The 23,083-nt window shown below is 42.0% G+C and overlaps 1 protein-coding gene across 1 annotated transcript in view; it reads right to left on the bottom strand.

Annotated features, from left to right (window-relative positions):
• The window catches only part of TENM4 (teneurin transmembrane protein 4), a 348,544-nt gene that overhangs the window by 82,685 nt on the left and 242,776 nt on the right, over positions 1 to 23,083 (bottom strand). The window contains exon 15 of the mRNA XM_010576571.1: positions 13,976 to 14,192. Coding sequence (XP_010574873.1) covers positions 13,976 to 14,192 — 217 coding nt within the window. The remainder of the gene's footprint in view (positions 1 to 13,975; positions 14,193 to 23,083) is intronic.

The raw sequence follows: 23,083 nt of genomic DNA, 5'->3' as shown, positions 1-23,083 counted from the left end.
AGTTGTCCAAGGTCAGTCAGAAAATCTGCAGTAAAACCAAAGACAGATTTTCTAGGTTCTTATTCCAAAGTCTGTTTCCAGAGCTCTAAGTCATTACTACATTGCTACCTTAGGAGCTTCCTGTAAAGACAAAGCATCCCATGTCTCTGAGAGTGTCTGAACCCAATTTTTGGCTGAAGATAACTATTTTTCTGAGCAGCAACAGCAAATTGTGGTGTCAGTGTGCTAAAGGGACCCAGTGAGTGATTTTCCTAACTGCTGTCCTGCTGGAGAGCCAATGATTGAAAGCCAATGTTTCTACAGGTGCAGGACCAGATCTCAGCTAGAGTAAATCACCCCAGCTGCACTTGCTATCTACCCACCTCAACTGAGAAATGTCACTTTACCGGTTCACTGAGGCAAAGGATGATATCTGCAAAGTTTTGTAAAGGTGATTTCAAAAACATGAATTATCAGGGAAAGATCAAGTTATCTTCTTATAGTCCACCTAAAAATCTGATCCTGTATAATGCAAGGAGATGATAATGTATAACTTCTGTTTAATAAGGGCTGCAGTATTTGTATATTCTACAGTACAGAAACCAGACCATTTGCCAGGGAGTCTTGAACAAAACTCCTACTGATCTAAATGGAGAGCTCCACTATTAACAAAAATTCTCTAAGCATTACCAGAATGTGTTGGCAATCTATAATGTGACTGGATTCATATGCAATTTTGGAACAGGCCACAGGAAAATGAGATCACGGAAATGAATTTTCTGTTACTGAGTTTTCTCTGACATATCATCACTGACTTGTTAGGAGTCATATAGGAAAAGACTTGGACCCATCTTGGAGCTAACAATATTCTTAATACTTCTATTGCTTCTCCCATTGAAGGCCCTAACTCAGCTTCCCATATACAACAAATTTAAAATAATATTCCAGTACAGTATTATGCACATCACTCTCTAACACACAGGCAAAGCATAACTCAAAGGATCACAATGCCATGGAATATGCTTGGAAAAATATCAGTGCTTGGAAAAATGTCAATGCTTGGAATAACCCCACTGAAGTCAACAGGTCACCAAGTGTAGTGCAATTTTTGCACAAAGTGAATGTGTTTGATCACGTCTGAGCTAAGTGCAGAAGCTGGGCCTTCTCTTCTGAGATTTTTCCATGATCCCCTCCACCTGGCCCCATGTCCTCGCCCGTCCTTTAGAGAGACCTGAGGAAGGGTCTGAAACTGTCTTCTCTCTTCTCTCAGCTTCTCATCAAGTGGCTGCACATTTTGTGAAAGGCAAGGAATCACTACAGGCTGTTGCTTGAAGACTGAGACCTGAGCATGAGGGACTTGGTATTCTGAATTACTGACAGCATATTCAAACCAACGCTGGGACTCCAAATGTTTTAAAATACTTGAGAGACAAGATCATACATTTTTGCGAACCCAAAAAGAACATTTCCACCTGTTGTTTTTTCCTTCCAAGAGTTAAAAGCAAGCAAAGGAAAAAATACAACATGTTGCAGATGTCCCTCCTGCTGTCCTACACAAAACACATGTCCAAGCAGTTGCAAACTTGTAAGTAATATTGCAAGCCTAGATCCTCAGCTCATGTTAATGGGGGGATGTGCTTTATATCAGCAAGCATCTGGTCCATTACATATCACTGACAACTATTTCTACAATAACAAGCACCAGCACAACATGGACAAAGAGTTTCCTCTCGCCTTGGCAGCTGGAACAAATGCTTTTGAACTCCCACCTTCCAGGAAGAGACTCGGTTCCCATTCTCGGCGATGCTTCGCAGCACTGCATCCTACTCCGTTAGCACGACTAACTCGGACGACGCTGGCATCTCTTCTCAGAGAAGCAGCTTGTCAGCAAGCCCAGCTGCATCCACCATCCTCCCGAGGACTATAACAATAGCTTTATTTACATGCTATAAGGAAAGATGTTCCCACAAAGGGGACATCTTTCCCAAACCACAGTGATAAAAAAGAAGCTGGAGCAACACGCACAAATCTGAATTCAGTTAAAAGCAGGAGGGATGGAAACTGGAGAAAAACCAAAGCCCAGGCTCTGCCTGATTAGAGTCTCAAATCTTCTTCCCTGGGTGTCAAAATTTGCCCCACTTGGGACAAAACAGTTAATACAGTGCGTTGGAAGCAGCTGGCTTCTCTAGGGTCAACATGTCCTTTCTGGAGGCAAGATCGACTACCCACAACGCGCCGAGCCCCCCAGGAACCTGGTTAATGCTAATTTAGTCAGCCATTTCCTTCAGAAGACCTTGGTCTAAATGCAATTACACTACAAACAAGTTAAGTGGTACTGCTAAGACGCTCAGCTCCGCTAGAAGGTCTCTCAATAAATTTACATAAAATTATCTCTCATGTTAATAGAAGAGATTTATTCCATCAGTCTAGGCCTGCTAGTTCAGAGTGTTTTCCACAGTTGAACAAAATTGAATTTCTCATAGCTGGAGTCTCATCTTCCCATTGAATTATTAACAGATTCCACGTGTTGCCTCTGTTTTCTAGCTTTTTGGTTTGTTTTGTTTCCTTCACTAATTTACATGAGGCTGTATGGATTCTTGTTTTACAATCAAAAGCAGTCTGCTTTTTTCTTCTTCTTTAATTAGACTTTTCCTTTCTTTTTTTTTTAATTTGTCCATAAAAGCTTCTCTGAAAGACCAAATCACTGTTGAAATGTTATCTAGAATGACAGATGGCATATCAGACAATTTTACACCATTGCTTTGTGAAGTCATTCTTTATTCCCTAGAAAACTAAATTAAGTATTCCTGTTAAGATCTGGGCCACAGTGGCAAAACAGACAGGGGTGCACTTTACGTTCCCATTGCTCGGATATAAAGAAAGTTTGACAGGATGTCAACAAAATTCAAGCAGACAAAACCAGCTTTAGAACAAAAGCCAGAAAAGTAAATTCCCCAAAAGGCATTTCACATTATGGGAGCACATTAAAGATTTGTCTTTAATACTGACTCTGATCCCATGTGTCATAACTTAGATATTGGTCCTTCCAATACTTCTTATTCATAGATGTTTTCTGCTGACACTGTGCTTGGCACTGGGAAATAGACAAAAATACTGCTTCTGTTAAACATTTTTCATTGGGAAAAGAAAATTCTGTGCATCCTAAACCACCCTTTGCTGCAAGAAATGTATATTCTTTCCTTGACTGATGATAGGTGGCATGGGAAATCTCACTCCAATGAATTTCCGTAGCTCCTCAAAATATTTCCACCGTAACTCATTGTGCCTTCTCCTTTAAAGGTTTCAGATGTGTGGCGATGGTTATCATGACTGCTTAGCCATCCTCAGCTAAGTTATCCATAATGAATATTTTAATTTGCCACTATAAATCTCTTCATCTCTTTGAACTTACTTACCACTTCTGTATTTTATTGGTGTGTATATATATATGGGATTTATCCTTCTGCTTTGGATCAAACTACATCAGAGCACCATAGAGTGAAAATCTGCAAAGTTGTTACCCATTGGGAAGAGAGTTGTTAATGAAATTAGGTGATCTCAGTTCCATTTCTTCCTCTGCTACAGACTTTCTGTGTGACACCGGTCATGTCAGCTAATCTGTATATGTCTTTGTAGTCCACCTGCAAAATAACAACCGAGGCACATACCCTCCTTACAGAGACATCAGAAGGATAATTGTAGTAATCTGCTAATCACTTGCACAGGGATTTTTATATTCTCATGGCACTTCATCTGTGATATGGTCAGACACCTTGCTGGTAAGTGCCTATAAATACAGTCATTTGTTACAAACACAATCTCATGGCTTTAGCTGCTGTGACCTTTTTGCTTGATAATAACACAGGATGAAGCAAAATGTAGCTCGTCCATTTTGCGTTGAATGCACCTGTCTCATGTTAAACAACCTCAGGGCAGTCTAGTACTAGGATAGATAGAAAAATTGGTAGAATGCCAGGTAAAGCTAAGGGCATCATGATCAAACACATGGATGCAGAGAAAATGCCTGAGCTGACAGATGAAGGACAAAAGAAGAAGAGGAAACAGCGGAACATACAGACCTTCAAGTTCATTGCTTGTGGCAGTATTTCCCTCAAAGGCTGTCTGTAAAAAAAAAAGCCTTGCTCACTTGCCTCTTAACCGTGCAGAAAAAAACCCCTAATAGTCTTTCCCTGAACTGAGTCAATCCCTGTCTGGCTTCTTCCTTTCAGTTTAACTGTAGGAAAACCTTAAATTGGAAATCCACCTACTGATCTTAGCTGCCATTTGAATTAAGGAATTAAGGTTAGGAAAAAGAATGGAAAAGATCCTGCTGAAGGGTTCCTTGTTAAACATGAAAGGCACATTTAGATGAAAAAATGAAAATTAAAGAGTAGTCATCCAGAAAGACCCCCACACCACCATGGATAGCACAAGTGGGTTTCTGAAAGGGTTTGGCACATGTTGGGCAGCTGGGATATAAATCGTTAATTAGGCTCAGCCGAGAAGCTGGCCAATAAGGAGAGCACCAGAATGCCAGTGTCAATCTGACAAAGGACTAAACGTGCTGACATTCGACCAAGGCCCAAACGGGGACTTGCTGAAGTGGCACTGACAGACATGGTTTGCAACAGATCCTGCCACTCAACTTTCTGAGCAGATGATGGAGTGGGAGACCCAGGAGAAAAAGAGTGGGTGATGAAGAGCAAAGTTTATAAGGGCTCTGACCAGGCTCAATAAAACAAAGTCAATTCTAACTTGTCTGCAGCGAGAAACAGTATCTGGTCTGTTTGTTTAACCTGCTCAGTGAAGCTATTTATAAGGTCCCATCACTGAAGTGTCAGGAGATGCTGATGATTCGTTGTGCAGGTATGGTCCTTAGCTGTTAACCTTTTGCAAGGAGCCTTCTGCAGCCTTTTAGATATTCTACAAAACACACAGTAAAGCCAACTGAATGAAATGCTTCAGTGAAAACCCATTACTTAAATCGTCTGAAGAAGGACAAGGGAAAAAGCAACATAATCCGTGGATACTTTTACGAACGTGGCTAATGAAGTTGGTATTTGAAGTCCAAGAGGAAAGCACTTAGTAATCAAGATTTACAATATCACTTCTAGATGCAGATTTTATTCTTGTTGTCTCTTTAGATCTGGTCTAACCTGACAGTATCAAAACAGTGGACCTTCTTCATCTAATATTTTTAGTAGCCATGAGAGGGCTTGCTTTTGAGATCGGCTGTTGTCCAGTTTCTCAAGCTCCTCACTGCATGCCTCTGACTCCATTCTGCTCCATGAAGACTTACAGACTGGTAGTTCCTAAAAATCTCCTTTGGCATCACCTTTTTAGCAATATTAGTGACTGCCAGTAGCAGCTCCTCCAACAAGAAAAGAAGGTATCTTTATTTCATGACAGTTTAGTAACAAAATGTAATATCTTTTGAGCACCACCTACCACTTCTAGAAAACCCATGATGGAATGATCATTGCTCTCAAAACAATTCCCTGTTGGCTCCATTCCTGAAAGACTCAGGCCTTTCTTGCTTTGAAAACTTCTCCCAAGATTTGAACCTTATTCACCTACTCGATGTGCGTCCTTTTTTGCTTTATGAAAGCACAATCTTCCTCTCTGATCTGCCAAGCAATCTGGCCACTGTTGGAAAGAGATGCCACTTCTGCCATCCAAAACATCTTGGGTCTCTATGCCTCATTGACTCACTATTTTTGCATCCCAAGATTTCTCAGTTGAGCTATAATGGGAAGGTGGGAGGATAAGGGATACAGGAAGGCTGCTCAGCAAATAGGAAATAAAGAGGAAAAGATACGATACTGGTGCTGGTCTCTGAAATTATAAAACTGGCTCCAACTATACTATTTAAGTGAAAGTATTTTAGAACAGAGTTTTATAGAAATGCAAAGCACAATAAAGTTGGGCTGTGCTTTACTGCAAAGTTTCAGTGAAAAATTCTTTTATTCACAATGTGGTTGACTAAGTAATGCTTTAAAAGTTGATGATTCTCTCCTTTACTCCAGCACAACCAAAGAAACACTCTCTTGCTTTGCATGAAAGCTCAAAGAAACAGAATCACACTCCTATTTTTTTAGGTCTGTAAAATCCAAGTCAAGCGTTCAGTAGCTCGTAAGGTGCAAGATAATTTTTCCACCTAATACTGAATTACGCTCATTTCATAATTTTTCAGAAGTGATCCTATAACCATTATTTCTATGAGAGGTAAAGACTTTATGGTGCAATAACTTTCAGAGATGAATAATGTATTCATGTCAAGTCTTCACAAAAAATGTCTGCAGAACTTACCAGTTCTGTATTATTACAGTATTTTACGTCTGGTATTTATTTTGTAAGCTATGGCCACATATTCAGCTCTGCAGAGGACCCAAAATAAAAGCGATTCCTTCCATTGAATTTGAGGCACCATAAAAGCAAAACTGATCAGGACAGAAGGAAAAATACATTGTTTCCAGGTTAATTATAAAATGAGGTCTCCTTCTGATGATCATAGGGGAAGTTCTTTAACTACATATAAGCTGTCTGATAGCTTTGTAATGATTCAAAGGAATTAGGAAAAAAAACGTTCAATAAAATATATAAGATTTTATGATTGGGATTTTAAAACTGCTTTTTTATGTAGGAGGTTTTAACCAATTTAGCATGTAAATGTCACACTCAAAGGACAGACTCTTTCTGATATATTGAAGTGGTTGAAAACTGTACTTAGACTCAGCTGTTAGCATCCAACAGCTAGAGGCGACTGCCCCAGAACTGATCTGGCAAGGCAGAACTTCACTGCATCAGCGCAAAGCCAACAGGATCATCTCACACCAGTTTCCCCTGCAATTTAAAATGGGAAAGGAGATTTTGCACTGAGCTGGCCGCGGGGTGCTGAAGCTCTCCAGTCTGGTCTGGGGTCAGCAAACCCCTGCAGAGGAGAGGCAGCGAAGAGCCTGGGGCAGAAAGCTCCAGCTTTTTGCAGAATGAACATGCCAGGGTCCCACACGAGAATCATTACAACTGTGAAGCAGTATTTAATTTGAAGAAGCCTTACGCAGTAATGAAATAATCAAATCTCTCCATTGAACAGGAGATGGAGGTTCTAGTGATGTTATTATATTGAATGGAGCTACTGACTCAGCTCATAGTTATCACGTCAGACATGTCCATCAATGAGTAATGTAAAACAATGGGCGTGTGGGCTGCTCTTTTTTCAGAGGAATGTACCTTGAATATTGAATAAATATTAATCAAATATCTATGTGCCAGATCCAGGAGATGCATCAGCGTCCACACCGTAGTTTTGACTCCTAAAGCCAAATATGCACATCAGCACCTGTGTAATTGGGAGGTACTTAACTCATTAGGAGTTTTGTTTTTCTGCTTGGGAGTTTTGAAAGCTTGAGTTTTGCTTTCTGCACACTCCAAGAGCTCCTAGGTACACAGGTATCACCTGAGACCTTTTAAGCCCAGGTACAGGATGGCGCAGCATTTTTATCAGCTGCTTTGCCTGATTCTGGAAGCATGCCGAAATCACATTAGGATGGTCCTACTCAAGAGTTTGTGCTTGGCAATAAATATCCGATGTTTTTTAATATTTGTTAAAAACTGCACCCCTGTTTCTCTAATGACTGTACAGAGAACTTCCTTCTACTGCCACTTGTGAAAGGCAAATATAATTACATTATGATTACACTATCTATGTTATAGAAAAAAGCCCATAAAAATGGATAGGGACTTTGCTTTCATAGAGTCCTGTGGGTACAAATTCAACAAAGTGGAAGTAAGTAGCTGCATATATTGCATTAGTTTATTGTATGGAAATAATGCCATGCTCAACTCAAAATCACTCTAAGCTGAAATAATGCCATACTATATAATTTAAAATCAAAAGAAAAAGGCAAACACTGAAAATAAAATACATATATATATGCCCTGTACACTGAAAAGGTAAGTTTTAAAAGTATGCTTTCCTGTGCTTAAAAGGAATAATTGCCAAAATGAAAACCACTACGTCTTTGAAAATTCCTTATTATTGTCCTATATTTCAAAAAGCTATGATTTGTAGCTAGTAAGTAGTTCCTTTAAGCAGAAAGCAACAGAAGCAGAATGATGCCTTTGGAAGAGTGTAATGCTGGGAAGGAGAGGGTTTGAAGAGGTGCTGTGTTAGCTCGGTTTAAAATATGGGAAAATACGACCCTGTTCCCACCAGTGTGGGTACCACGCCGTACCACGCGTGCTCACTCTCAGGAGCACTGGGTGGTGTCTAATACCTTATGACAGAGTCTTCAACAGAAGCAGCGTTCACAGCCTCCTAACCCCCGCAGCCGCCGTGCTCCACGAGCTCCTGCACGGCCGCTGGGGTACCTGCAGTTCAGGGGGTGCATCCGACCCGCGGCATTTCGCTGCCAGCCCAGCGGAGCCGTGTCCTGCTGGAGCCGGGCCAGAGCCATGGGCTGGACCAGCCGTCTCTGGAGAAATCAGCAGCAGCAAGCCACACCTGATGAGTTCAGGTTTTTTGACTTCTAACTTCAGCTAGAAAAGAAGCGTTTCTTACTTCGCTGTATAAAAATCACACTTTTCTCGAGGGAAAAGTCCAGAAAAGACAGAGCACTTTGGTTTCCCTGTGAAGGAACCTCAGGAGGATCTGCTGAGGTGAACCCACAGTCCTCCAGGTGTGGAAAGAAATGGGTGAAAGGAAAAGAGAAGGTGCTTTGAATGTCTTCCTTCAAGGTTACCAAGATATCACGGGGAAGGAGAGGGTTTGAAGAGGTACTGTGTTAGTTTGGTTTCAAATTTCTCCTTCAAAATCTCTCAGAAGTGAGCCAGAGGGACTACCAAAATGTTTTGAAAGTCATTTTGATTCTCCCCTATTCTCTCAGTTGTTCTTTGGCCATGATCAATACTCACAATTTTGGTTTTGATAGGGCTTGGGATCGATGCAGTTTAACTGTGACAATAAAAACCATCCATTTATTTATTTATAGTAAAATAGTGCACACAGGCATTTATAGCACACCTGTCTATCTTAGCATCTAACAGTGCTTGTGCAACCCTCCCCAGCTGGACCAGTAAGGTACGTTGTACAGCCTGGCACCCAGGAGGGACACAGAGAGGTGGAGTGACATGTTTACAGATACCTTGTCACTCAGTAGTGGAAAAAGAAATGTGCAAATTTAATTCTGATCAGAATTTTAAACCATGAAAACTTACTACTTTTTGTACTTAGACTACTGACCTGAGGGCAATAAGGGACTACTCCTGCAGCTGATACCAGAACCTGCTCTCTGATGTGTCTTTATAACTCAGCGGGTTATTTGTAGCTGCCCATTTAATTGGGATGGGTTAATACTGCTGGCAGCAAGTAGACACATGCAACCTGTGCCAAAAAAGAAGGGGTATAAACCACACCTACTTAAAAATCACCTTATTTCTTGTCAACTGTTCTTTTAAAAAATGCCAATTCCACACATGGTTTTCTGAGGTGCTTTAATCCTATGCCGACGCATAACATAAAAGACTCCGTGGATCAGGACTTTAGCCTGTTCTTGCAATTTTCTGACACTGTCCCTCAAGAGAGAACAAATATATCAGGTGTCCTACTTGAAAGTCAACAACTTGACACCACCGCACATTGTGCTGCTCCTTATGGTGATGGACAACTAAGAATGGCTTAAAAATACAAAGCAAACAGCAAGAGTAAGTGGTTTCAAAATCAATACAAGAACGATCAAGTAGCAGAAGAGTACTTGTTATCTGTTCATCAAAATGATGTGAAAAGACATTCCGTGCATTCAGAATTTAATTTAGCTACTTGCTTTATCATCATAAACACTCATTTCAATATGGGCAATGATTATTTTTTCTTCCCAAACATGAATAATATATAATTGCTGGTATTTTGGAGGAGACAAGGTCTTTACCTTTATCCATCAGGGTAATTTATCATTGTCTTTCTTTTTCTTCTGCAGTGGTGAGAGAGCTTGTCAGCTCAGCTTGTTCTTAAAAAGCCGGAGTGTAATTCAATAATAAATTCACTCAAAGGCTAGCTGTCACGAGGCATTCATTTATTTGTATCCATTAGGTGATATGCACTGCTGTTCTCTCTAAAGGGTAGCTAAGCTGAGTTTCTGAAGCCCAGGAAATACATTGCACAGATATTCAGTCATCTCCTTCACACTGCTGCCACTTCTGCACAGGCCATACGGGAATGCAAATGTGCTGTGGTTCCCCCAGGGGTGACAATCAGCCAGCCGTGACCTGGGAAAGCCCCGCGGAGTAGGCTGCGGTTCCTGACCTGAATGATGAGTGTGCTTGTGCCACAGGTGTCTCTGCAGGACGTCAGACACCCAGGACACAGAGGTCCACGTCACCTCTGCGTTGCTGGCTCATGGGGGATTGCTCACAGCCAAGCAGCACGGATCCAGCTCCCCTCCTACCCCATGAGGGTGATGGTGCTGGGACAGAAAGATGTAGGATGTTCCATGCCCAGCAATCCACAGTCCTGATCTACGTCAAGAAGGAGACGGCTTCATGAATCACACCAGCAGCAATGGAAGGGAGAGGGTTATTCTAAGGCAGGATGCTGGAGCCCTCCATCAGAACAAAAAGATTTCCTGACCTCTCTCCTCTTGGACAAGCTATTAAGCCAGGAGCTGGAAGGAGAAATGAAAATGGTTCATCTTGCCCCCTGCTGCTGCTGCTGTGATCTTCATGGAGACACTGAGCAGTTCCACGGATAAGAGGGATATTATCACCTGTCTGTTGTAAAAGCAACTGGAGGAGATTCAACAGCAAGAACGCTACTGAGGAAAGGGCATATCCACACATGCAAATACAGTCAGTCTCATTTGCCTACACTAATTGGGTCCCAGATTGTCCCAGCCCATGCTCCTCCACGGAGCAGTCACTGACCACTGCTGAAGCACTGCCATTTCCAGGGTGACAAGAGGCAGCTGTTTAAAGGTTCAGCTTTCTAGGTGGTGAAAACAGATGAGTGAAACTACAAAGAGAAGCCAAGTAAGCAGAAAACACTTGCAATGGTTAAGTTTATCCAGATCTATAGGATCTTTAAGAACAAACAGGAACACACGATGGTTTTTAAGATCCCAAAAGAGTAATGGCATTTTTAGCAACCCAACAGACCGATAAGCCTGGACTGTGTGCTGTGGTGCTGTCTCAGGGGATAATATACCTTCTGTTGAGGTCCTTCATGGTTATTTGCAACAGCTCTTGTGACGAGTCAAGATATTTAACTTGAGAGATGCAATATAATCACAGCTTGAGGTGACATATCTGTAGACCATATTTAGTGATACACACCCTGTGCTGGTATTTTAAGAATGGCAACCTCATAAATCATCGCTATCTCTGTATCATTCTTCGTGTTAACTTAAATGGAGCAACGAGCCCCATTTATTAGTTCCACTGCAGTTAATGAAAAGCAATCATTAAAACCCTTCCTATTGATTTGAATCTTTGCATTCCCTCGCTCTAGTAAATCTATATGCCAGATAAATATTTCTGCTAGCAGGTGCTCCTTTTGAATCCCGAATCTTTCTTTAGCAGGATGTCTACAGATGGTTAGAAATTCCTTCCTACATAGACATCTATCATCAGATCTACGAAACACATGTAACTCCTGTAAGAGTTCATGTGACCCTAAGTGACACAGTCTTTCTGCTGGTCCTCTGCTGGCACTCCCAGAAGCAAATTCACTGTATATATAAGAAATTCCCATTATTTTCCCTCACCTCTGTGTGGTGCTGAATGCAAGCAGCCTTTAAAGAGAAGTTGCAATTTTTTTTTTATCACAGATGTATGAAGACTCCTATAATTCTTTAGTTGTATGGAAAAGTTCATTAAACATGGACATGTGTCTACCAAGACTCTCTGCCTATCAGAATGGATACACACGGACCTGATACAAGAGTCCTCTGTGGAAACGCTTCTGACTGAGGGCTGAGTTGAGGAATTGCAACCCTAAATACATCAGAAAAATGAAATTGTGAGTATAATCTATTTTGTATTCTGGAGCCTGATTTTACAGCAACAAATCACAACAACTGACAGCAGAGAATTCACTGTGCTAACATTTAGTCCAGAGCCTGGACTGTTCAGTATCCAGAACTTGCAATCTTCAGAATGCTGATGAAGTACAACAGTTTGCGACATAATGAGTGTTTGGCCTTAATCTGAATCACTGTTGTCAGCTTTCTTGGACTCTGAAGGGCTTGGCAGCAAGACAAATCAGGGAAACGATCACATCAGGCCAACTCCCTGACACTGGTGTGCTTCTAAGTGGTTCATGTCTCAGGTCAGCCTGTAGACCACCAGAGATGGCAATACATGGGAGGTGGTACCCAAGGGATGCTGGCAACGTCCCTTCGTGGAAGAGCATTAGGTCAGACTCAGAAGGGCCTGAGAGGCCTGCTGAGATGCAAGTGTTGAAATAAATACCTGCATAAACATGAGGGTTGTATATTTTCAGTGCCAACCTATTCACTGCTGTGTGGGGGAAAGCTGAAAGTAAGCAGTTAATGACTGGGTGGAATTCAACGGCATCCAAACCTAAGTGTTGAGAACCACCTCCTGGCTCAGGGTCACCACTTCTGAAAGGCAACATTTAGGGCAGACACCGAATGATCTAAGAATCTGACACCCCAGGGTATGTATTATAGTGTCCTGCTATAAGCACGTGATTTTAAAGAGATGACCTCCCCTGACAGCCAGGCATGTACTTAAACAAATGGCTGAGATGCAGTCACAGAAGTGAACTGCATAAGATTTCTTTGCCAGTTCCTGTTTCTTGATGATGACTGCAGTGATAAAGAATGTCTCAGTATTAAAACTAAGTTGACTGTTTATATTGGAAATCACTTTAATAGATCTCCCTACACTGTAAGATTTTCTTCAGTTATAGAATCACAGAATCACAGAATGGTTTGGGTTGGAAGGGACCTTAAAGATCATCTGGTTCCAGCCCCCCTGCCATGGGCAGGGACACCTTCCACTAGACCAGGTTGCTCCAAGCCCCATCCAACCTGGCCTTGAACACTGCCAGGGATGGGGCAGCCACAACTTCTCTGGGCAACCTGTGCCAGTGCCTCACCACCCTCACAGTGAAGAACTTCTTCCTAATATCTAATCTAAATCTGCCCTCTTTCAGTTTAAAGCCATTACCCCTTGTCCCATCACTACACGCCCTTGTAAAAAGTCCCTCTCGGGCTTTCCTGTAGGCCCCCTTTAGGTACTGGAAGGCTGCTATAAGGTCTCCCCGGAGCCTTCTCTTCTCCAGGCTGAACAACCCCAACTCTCTCAGCCTGCCTTCACTGGAGAGGTGCTCCAGCCCTCTGATCATCTTCGTGGCCCTCCTCTGGACTCGATCCAACAGGTCCATGTCCTTCTTAAGTTGGTGGCCCCAGAGCTGAACACAGTACTGCAGGTGGGGTCTCACCAGAGTATAGTAGAGGGGGAGAATCCCCTCCCTCGACTTTCTGGCCATGCTTCTTTTAATGCAGCCCAGGATACGGTTGGCTTTCTGGGCTGCAAGTGCCCACTGCTGGGTTGAGTTCTTTTGAGGTCTCTAGTAGTTACACTATAGATTGTAAATACCATTCTAGTTTCTCTCTCTTTTGGCTCTGTCAAGGGAAGAAGTTCTGCCACTGGTGTTTACTAGATACTTTTGGAAATGTCAGTCACTTGAACCAGAAGAGCCCCGCTGAACAGATGGCTTTCACTCCTTGAAATAAGAGAAGGCAGGAAAGATGCAACTGCACCTATGAGTTGGGAGAGAAGCATCTTGTCTTACTGGCTAGCAGGACATTGCAGATGAGGAGACAGTCAGCAGAATTACATCAGCCACAAAATGCTTCAGGTATCTCCTTTCCTTAGACAATTTCCGTGTTCTGCATCTTGCTGGCATTTTATGTCTTAAAATGGCCAAGTGGCTTACACTTTACCTCTTACTGAATCAAAACCAAAATTCACTTACCCTCCTTCAAAAGGATTTTCTCCTGGGATGATGTGAGTGCTGTCCTTGCCAATCAGGAACTTGATCCGATCGTAGAACGAATGCAAGCTCTGCTGGAAGATGGGGGCTTGCGTCTCCTGGATGATATCCAGGGGGTCCGGGGAGCCCAGGCACAGCGCATTGACGTGGCACAGTGGCTGCAAGCAGCAGTCTGGGTCCATGCAATCCACCAGGCCATCTGCAGAAGGGTAAGGAAGATTTTAGAGCAATGGTAACATGGACTGTTGTAGACTTCAGGGCGCAAGAACTCTAATGCACACAACGGAAAATGTGAATATACACCTACACAGAGTAAGGCATATTCCCTTAAAGCCCCAATAAAGATCCTCAAATATGCATTAATGTGTAATATATGAAAACACACACATACACATGAGCTTAGCCCCTTAAAAAAAAGCATCTTTGAGATTAGTTCTGGGATATGCCATTTCACATCTCAGTCACTCAGATAACTCCAGAGCCAGAAAAGGTGTTTTTTTTCCTGTCAATATACAAATAACTTTTGTACACTGGTCCTGTTCCCTGTGTAAATCACAGGCACATTGCATCACACCAAAGCTATCAGGGTCGCTTTTAGCAAGACTAAAGAGTGAATAAAGCCATGGTATCTCCCATGGCCACAGAGAGATCTATACATGCAGCCCACTAAAGATTCTGGCTAGATAGATGAGAAAGTAAGGGAGATTTTGATGGGAAGGTTGGGTCTCTTTTGGCCTTTGTCACATTTATTCCATGCAGACACAGAGTAACATGACCTCAAACTCTAGGGATATAAATCTTGTACTTTCAGCACCACTGAATTAATAATAACAATAATAGCAGTGGACACACTTAAGAAAAGCTTGCCAAGTGTACTCTGGTAAAATGAGGGTTTGCATATCTGTCAAGTCATCAAAGGCACAGACAGTACTACTTCCCCTCCCACCACCATAGCAGCATTCCCCAGTTCATTTTGAGATGCCACTGTTCATTGCAAACAGCTTAGTAAAAAGCGGTGACAGGAAAGGAAATACAAAAAAAGCTCAGAAGAGGTTTGATGAAGCATCACATTTAGAAATAAAAGTTGTTAGCATGTAGTAGAGATGGATCTTTAAATTAGATAAGGGAACTGGATGTTTTTGTTCTGGGGTAATGGGATATGGAGCCCTTCACTTCCAACTCATCAGTTCAAGCAAGACAGTTTGATAGTGAATGAAAATTGTTACCATGTGATGGCTGTTCAAAGACCTATGTGAAATGAGTGGTTGGTCTCAGTGTAGTTGCTGGGAGCTTTGTGTATCTAAGAAACCACCTTTACAGCTAGCATCCTACTACTGATTTCAGCACAGAGGCAAGAAATGAATGTGCCTGGAGAGCAACACTATCCTGAGAGGTAGGTCTCTCCTGAAGTGGGATAAAATTTGGAGTTGTCATGATAATGGATTTTTTATTTCAAAGAAACAATAAATTAAAACAAGACAGTTTGTCATTATAACAGATTGCGAGCTTCAGTTTCATCCCAGTTATACCAGTATGAATTAGAAGTCCTTTCACTAACGTTATCGGCATTACTTTGAATTTATTGTAAAATAAATAGGATGAGAATCTGATTTGCTATTATTGCTCTAGTACTTACAACGGCTTACACGACATGGACTCGGATTCTGTTGAGTTATACCTATTCCGTTCTTGGAAGATTTTAGTGCCATAAAACTTCACTGGCAACATCACTTCATGTGGTTACCCATACACAGAAAACTGAACAAAAAACCTGTTCAGTGTTCCCAGGGCTTCCAGTCTATGTGTGGGTCAAAGCGCAATGAATATCTGCTCCATGTAGACATGTACACACACACAATGAGTCATTTTCACAAGTGCTCTGCACCTGCCATTAATGATAATGGCAGCAGTGTTAGATTAGCAAAAGTGCTTTTGAAAATCCCATCCATTATCCTTACCTCTGTCTCTTCTGATATCTCTACATCTTTATAACTCCTTGCAAAATTGCCACAAAAATTTATCAGCTCGGGCACAAAACCTACCCATCTGCCTTTTCTCTTGATGACTAGTGATAATGAAAAAGAACTAATTACGTTTTATTTGCCCATTAAAAAAATGACTTGCTGCAGATGATTAGGCCAGTCGGATTCTGGAAGGTCAAATCTCAGATGGAGTTTGAGAGACCGTTCACAGAATAAAGACCTGCATAGATGTAATATGCTTATCCATAGCTACCTGACAGGAAAAAAAAAAAAAAAAAAGAGAAGGAAAAGAAACAACAAACCAGCCTTGTTACCATATCGACTACAGTTTCAAGCAAGATAAAATATTGTCCTTTTCTCCCACACATTAATAATGTTTTCTAAGGCTACAGACACTCTGCTGAGAGGACAGCAACCCAGCTGTACCATAGCTTTTCATTACCCTGTCTTTATTCCAGGCATCAGAAATGTGTTTTGGGACCTGAAGCTGCAAGATAGCAAGGAAATATTGTTTTTGCAGGAAACAGCAGATAAATGTTTGAAGAACAGATGCGCAGGACAACATTTTGTACAGGTGAGAATGCTGAAGCCTCATCTGCAGATAAGCCTTTCAACTAATGTGTTTCAGGCCTGTATGGAATAAGTTGGGGGTAATTACACCGGAGAGGTTTGTCACTGACATATTAAAGTCATTAAGGTCCTCAAGAGCTGAAATGGGGTTTAGGTACTCAACTCCCTCCAATATCAAAAGCAGTCTCAGGGCAAAGCATTTCTTTCACTTAGAAAATTTAAAGGACATTTTTGTCCGAGGCATGGAGAACAGCAAGAGTTAAGCTACAAACCAGTTCATAAATAGTGATGTCTCCATCTGAATATTATTTTCTTCTGGTTTTTTATTGTGTGGTCCACAAGCGAGCCAAGTGGTGCCCTACAGTGAATTGTAAGGAGATATTATGAAATTGTACTCAGCTATGACTTCTCATGCCCTGAGATTTCTCACTGGATCCACCAGAAGAGTGAGGATAAAGTGACATTTGCAAGAAGCTACCTACCCACAAAGAGCAAGGTATTCACGGAGCTGCATGGATTAATAAAAAATAAAATCAGAGCAAAATAAACCTCATGCTTTAATGGTCCAAATAGACAAAAAAAAAATAAAAATTGTGGGAAGCCAGCACCAGCAGCAAAGGAAAAGATAGCAAGGTGTGAGCTCGCAGAACAATTTGAAGTCATAATACAAAACGCTTTTGAAATTTCTAAAGCATAAAGGTGAATTTTCCCTAGAACTAACTGCAAAATTTTCAGAGTGCTAACAGAAGGAGGTGAACGTGGGACCAGTGGCTTCTGCACCCCAAGTTTTGCAGCAGCAAAGGCACAGAGACCCATGATCCACATGCGCATTCCTAACTCTGGTAGCTCCCAGAGCACAGATACACAGCACAGTAAGTTCTTAAGTTATGGCCATGTTTATACAGGTCTTGGTTTTAAAAAGTGGCACCTCCCTTACCCTACATATAGCCATAATATGACCATGGCACTTCATACCACACAACAAAAGTGTTACTGAATTATCTCCATGCGAGGTTGAAAGTCCTGCATAGAGGGATTACAGTAATGCATGTGGTTTAAGGTCAAAGAGGTTACTATGATCAGCTTGTCTGACCTCTTATATACACAGGCTGTTCATTCCCCCCCACCCAGAACTGGATTAAAGCCTGTCTTTTAGAAAGATATCTCATATATCAAAGACAGCTGATTACAGTGAGTCCACCACTTCCTCCGGTAACCTATTCAAATGCTTAATTACTGCCAGGAAACTGCATCTTATTTCAAGGTTGAATTTGCCTAACTCCAATATCCCACCGCTGGAACTTGTTTGCCTTTGTCTACAAGGTTACCAATATCTCTTTCTGCTCTGCATGCTCAGACGTCTTTTCCAAGTGCAAGTCCCTCCACACAGAGCAACAATCCATTCCAACCCTTTTCTCTGAACAGAGGAGGAAGATTAAACTTCCTATCGTAAGGTTTATTTTCCAGCGGCTGGATTTTTTGTGTGTGTGGCATCCTTTGATCTCGTTCCAGTAATTTCACATCTTTTGTTATGTGTGGGCACCAACACTGGACACAGATCTGTGGCAGCAGTACTGGGTACAGAAGAAAGACCACTTCCCAACTTTTGGGTTTTTATACTTCTAAGGTTCACAGTAGCCTTTTAGCAACAGCCTTGCACTGAGAACTCATGTTGAGACAATTATCTCCTGTGACCTCTAAATCCTGTTCTGAGTCATTGCTCTTCAAGAGTCTCCCAACCCGTAAGTATAACATGCTCTCTTTGTTCCCAGGGGTATTATCTTGCATTTTGCTGCATTAAGACACATTTTGCTTGATTGTGACCTTGTAGCGATGTGAGTCAGATCGCTCTGTATCAAAATGATCTGGGTATATTATTTACCACCATATCAAGCTTTAGGTGACCTGAAGATTTTACCAGGAGAGATTTAAACTACATTCTAAGACAATGATGAAAATGCTGAATAGGGTTGGATACAACAACCAGTTCTAAGGGATCCCTTCAGAAACAGCTTCAGTCATGGATGCCTTTCGATTAACAAATTAATTAGGAGATCTGTCACTGAGCCAGATTTTAAGCCACCTCTTGCATTCCTTATTATTTCCATGTAATAAAAGTTTTTACAAGTTTAAGACATTTTATGCATCCTATATAGAAACAAGTGTCCTTTTGGCTCTCCTGCCAAAAATAAAACTCTTTTGTCACATCTCCTTTGTATAAAGCCATGAAATAAATACCTTTTGCAATCTCAGAGTTACCATGGGGTGAATCAAATCACTGCCTTTGTGAAAAGGGAGCCATTGGCAAGATATTGCCACATCTGGTAAATAATGTGATCAATGGTTTGCATCTTTCACTAAGACTCATGTAATCACAGAATAAGTAAGACTGGATGGGACCTCTGGAGGTCATCTTGTGAGCCCTGTCTCATTCCCTTCAGACAAGAAGGAGAATGAACTGGGCTCAGCAGAAAACCTTCCTTTTCTGCCATTAAGGATAAAGCAGCTCAAATTTATTCAGCTAACGTTATTTTTTAGGGGACCAAGTCCACTTTAATCAGATAATCTGCACTCTGTATATCACCAGACAGTGAGTTTTACTTTAGGATTACTGCATCTAGCTCGCACCTTGTGGGTGGAGTTGGAATGCTGTTTTTAGAAAGATGCTCTGTCTCACTTTAAAGATTGCAAATCCACCAATCCCGTTAGTGAGCTCTTCCAAACGCTGCCTTTGACTGTAAACTCTCTGGGAGCAGAGACTGTCTTTTTATTTTCTGTTCACAAAACATCTGTTCTAGTCCCAAAGGGCTCTGAAGTGCCAGCACAACCCAATGAAATAACCACAATTCTCATTAAAGGTTTGTATCTGTAATGTATTTTCAGCCTGTTCTCCATGTAAGCATTGCTTCATGGAAGGGACTAAACTCTAAAGCTATCATCTGTGTCTTCTTGGAGCAGGACCTTAGCCTAACAAGCGTGACACTTGCTTAATACCAGCTGGAAAACACCTGATATTCACTGACTTTAAGCACTGTCACTGTAGCAGCTGGGACATGTACATGAGCTAATGACAACAGATCTGAATGCTGACCTTACTCAGGAGTTTAATGAGATACTCAATATCAGAACTACCTTCCACAAATAGTCAAACTGGATGCCAAATTTAAGATTACCTAAAATTACTTGGCTTTCAAACACTGCTTGTGACCTATCACTTTCTGAAAATTGTGCCCTTTATGATGTTTAAATAGCATACAAAAAAATACAGCCACCCAAACCAACAAGAAATTTTGAAAATCTGGAGCTGCTGGGCTTAGTGTGGAGGACTCAGGGCTGTGTCTTGCTTATTCTGCCCACCAGAGCTTCAGGTGGACTGGAAGATCACCAATTCTCATGCTCTCTGGTATTTAACCACACAAGGAGCTGCAGGATGCAAGCCAGATGTAATTTCCAGGTGTGTTATGATAGAAACAAAGTTGGTATGGTAAGCACCACATCTGCCAGGTGGTTGGTTAAATGGGACATGTTCCTTCCTACCCGAGCACGCAGGACGGGGCAGGTGCTCAGTAACTAAAGGGGTTTTGTGACTGTCTTCCTTGCCTGTAAGCCGTCACGTCCAGACTCTCCAGCTTCCCTGAAACCCTCCTTTGCTAGGAATGGATTAAGATCCTGAGACACACAACCAGGCACTAACTGATAGGAAAAACTGTGTGCCTATTGAACATGACTGCTTATCAGGAGAGGCACATCTTTTGGCTTACTTCTAAACAATGATGAGATGAGTGTGACATATTGAACAAAAACCTCAGAACAAAAACTAATTGTCACATTCACAGCCACTACCGTCCTGCGAAATAATTACTCTCCGGCAGCAACGGGGCTACTATCCCTGCATTCCTTGGGTTGCTGCTGCACTTGCTGGCGGCAAAGCGCTCACAAATCCCACAGCAGTCTCATTCCTCTTCCAAGCCTCATGCAGTCTAGCTTCCAAGTCCCTCACCCACCACCACGCAGTGCCAACAAGGTGTCAAGGATTAGAGTTTTGTACAGAAGCAAAGGGCTGGTTTTGAGAGACTGCTTCTGCAGTAAACAAGATCAGCCGAGAGCTAATAAAATTTCAAATTAGCTGTGACTTTTCATGGCCCCACAATTGTGTTGGCTGATTTAATGGGCAGCGTCTTAGCTCGCTGAGATTGAATAATTGAGCATTTCTACAGAGCTATGGATGCTGCAACAAAAATCTGTCATGCTAACATCAACAACAGAATGCAAATAACCTTCAGCCAGAGGTGTTATTATGTGTTTAAGCAGACTCTGACAGGTGCTGCATGTCAAGTGTCGGGCTGGAACAGGCAGGCCACAGGTAGGGATGGACCTGTTTGTATGCAGAGAGCATCCTGTGGACCGTGACGCACATCGGGGGCCCCGGACACACGGGCAGTTGGGAGGAGGTGAGCCTAAGGAGCCTTATTAGGGTAAATCTGGGAAAGCGTACCTGACAAACTCAAGGATTGCTCCTGCTAAAGATCATGAGACTTTTTGCCACTGACTGCAGTGAGAAGAGCCTTTGTGAGAAAAGCGAACCAGAAAGAAAAATAACAATAAAACCCCATTATCTTTCAGGAGTATTTCCACTGCCAGTGGAAGCATAAAATACAGTGATTGTACAAATAATTGTGTCTCTCACCTCATCCAGTCCTTCTCTTTTACTTTCCTTTCTGTGCCATTCACCAGGCAACATTATCACTTTTTGTGGGGACACTGTCTGTCTTATCCTGTGATGCTTTTGGATGTATTACTGGGAGAGTTTAGATGGGGAAGGTTTAAAACGCAGATGCTCAAAAGTAAAGCTAACAAAGTGTTAGTCTCACCCTCGAGCAAAACAGGTTTTACCCTTCCAGCTCTAGCCTAAACTCAGGTGAAACAGAGACTGAAGGAATGGCTCAGTACTGCACAAAACACAAGTTATTGTTGATGTTCACTCGCTCGTGCTGATGAAGGTTTACAGGAGTAATGATGTTCTGTCCTGCATTGAGGACCAACACTCAATTTACTTCAGTTGGATTTGGGGAATAAATAGGTTTTACTCCAGCATTTTGCAGAGAACAATTTTACCTATTCAACAAAAAGAGTTGTAGCTTTTGGCCCCACTGTAAGGAATGAAAGGGAAATAAAACACAAACATAAGGAACAATAGCAATGTGACTGTCACCCCCCTGTGATCACGTTAGCTGTTAATGTTATTTTCGCTCTTTCTATCCCACCTGCTCTGCTTTGATTCTGCCTGAATAAGGTTCTCACTGGTTGTATCCTAGCTAAATTAGATTGCTGGCTGCCTGGGAAAGGAATTGCCATCACATCTTTCTCTAAGTGCTCAGCCCATGTTTGCAAGTTCAAAATAATATAGTCATATGTAATAGTAATCATGTATTTGAATTACAGGACTCCTTGGGCTCTAGTGCAGAAGCAGAGCTCTGCAGTGCTAGTCACTACAGAAATAGTCTGCAAAAAGTTCATCCTAATCCAGAGCTACATTCTTGTTTAACAAAACATCTGAAAAGAAAAAGAAGGGAAGTGGAAGGAGGAAATGACAGAAAGCACGTGATAATCACCACTAGCTGGGCATAAACCAGAGCTATGATAATGTGTTTAGAGTCTACAAATTCACAGCATCCCCCAACTCATCATTGCTCTTGAGAATACAGTTGATGCAGCTGGCGTCATGGGTTTCTTCCTTTCTCCAGGCAGGCTTTTAACAAAGGGACTTATGCATTGCGCAGCCAGCAAAGCAGTGCAGGCAATCTATGTTTCGAGTGAAATTCATGAAGCTGAGCAAGGCATGGAGGGCCCTTCCCAGCAGAGGAGAGACTAGCATTCAGGCAGGGCAGTAAGTATAGGTTGCTTAACCTGATCAATGGTCAGGCAATACCGTACCTGAAACTGCCTCCTTCAGGAGCCAAAGCACCTCTCAAAAGTGATTCTTCTGAGAAAAAGGCACTCAGAGCTTAGAAAGTTTTTGTGGGAGCAATGGGTTCACACCCTCAGCAGCTGAGATATCCTTGCCACCAAGGTCTCTCGCTTTCCTGGTAAGTGCTGCAAGTGTTAAGCTACTGCTGAAAAATTCACCCTAACATATTCTGTTGACTGAATCCAAGGCAATTCAACAATCATCCGAGCACAGCTTGGAAAGTGGACTCAGATAACTCAGATACAGGCATGTTTCTCAAACCCTGGTCGAGAGGAAAGTGGCCACGCACTCTACGCACCCTGAGCACACTTGGGGCAAAACCTTAGGTTTTTAAGGGGACTTTCTGCCCCAAAGAGTAGGGAAGAGTTTGCCTCAGGTGCTAAAGCAGGTCTGGTAGAGTTTTCCTGAATTTCTCCTTTGAGCATTGGTGCCCAAACTCTGTTTAAACATCTCTTCAGGTGCAGAAATGCTTTGTGAAATGCGTGTCCAAGCCTGTCTTTTCTGAAGATGGTTTATGTCACGTTTTGTTACATCTTATATACCAGCAGTGCCTCCTTCCCACGAGTAACT

The sequence above is a fragment of the Haliaeetus leucocephalus genome, unplaced genomic scaffold (genome assembly GCF_000737465.1).
Source record: "Haliaeetus leucocephalus isolate CR32 unplaced genomic scaffold, Haliaeetus_leucocephalus-4.0 Scaffold536, whole genome shotgun sequence".
Taxonomy (NCBI): domain Eukaryota; kingdom Metazoa; phylum Chordata; class Aves; order Accipitriformes; family Accipitridae; genus Haliaeetus; species Haliaeetus leucocephalus.
This window is presented reverse-complemented; position numbering and strand designations above follow the sequence as displayed.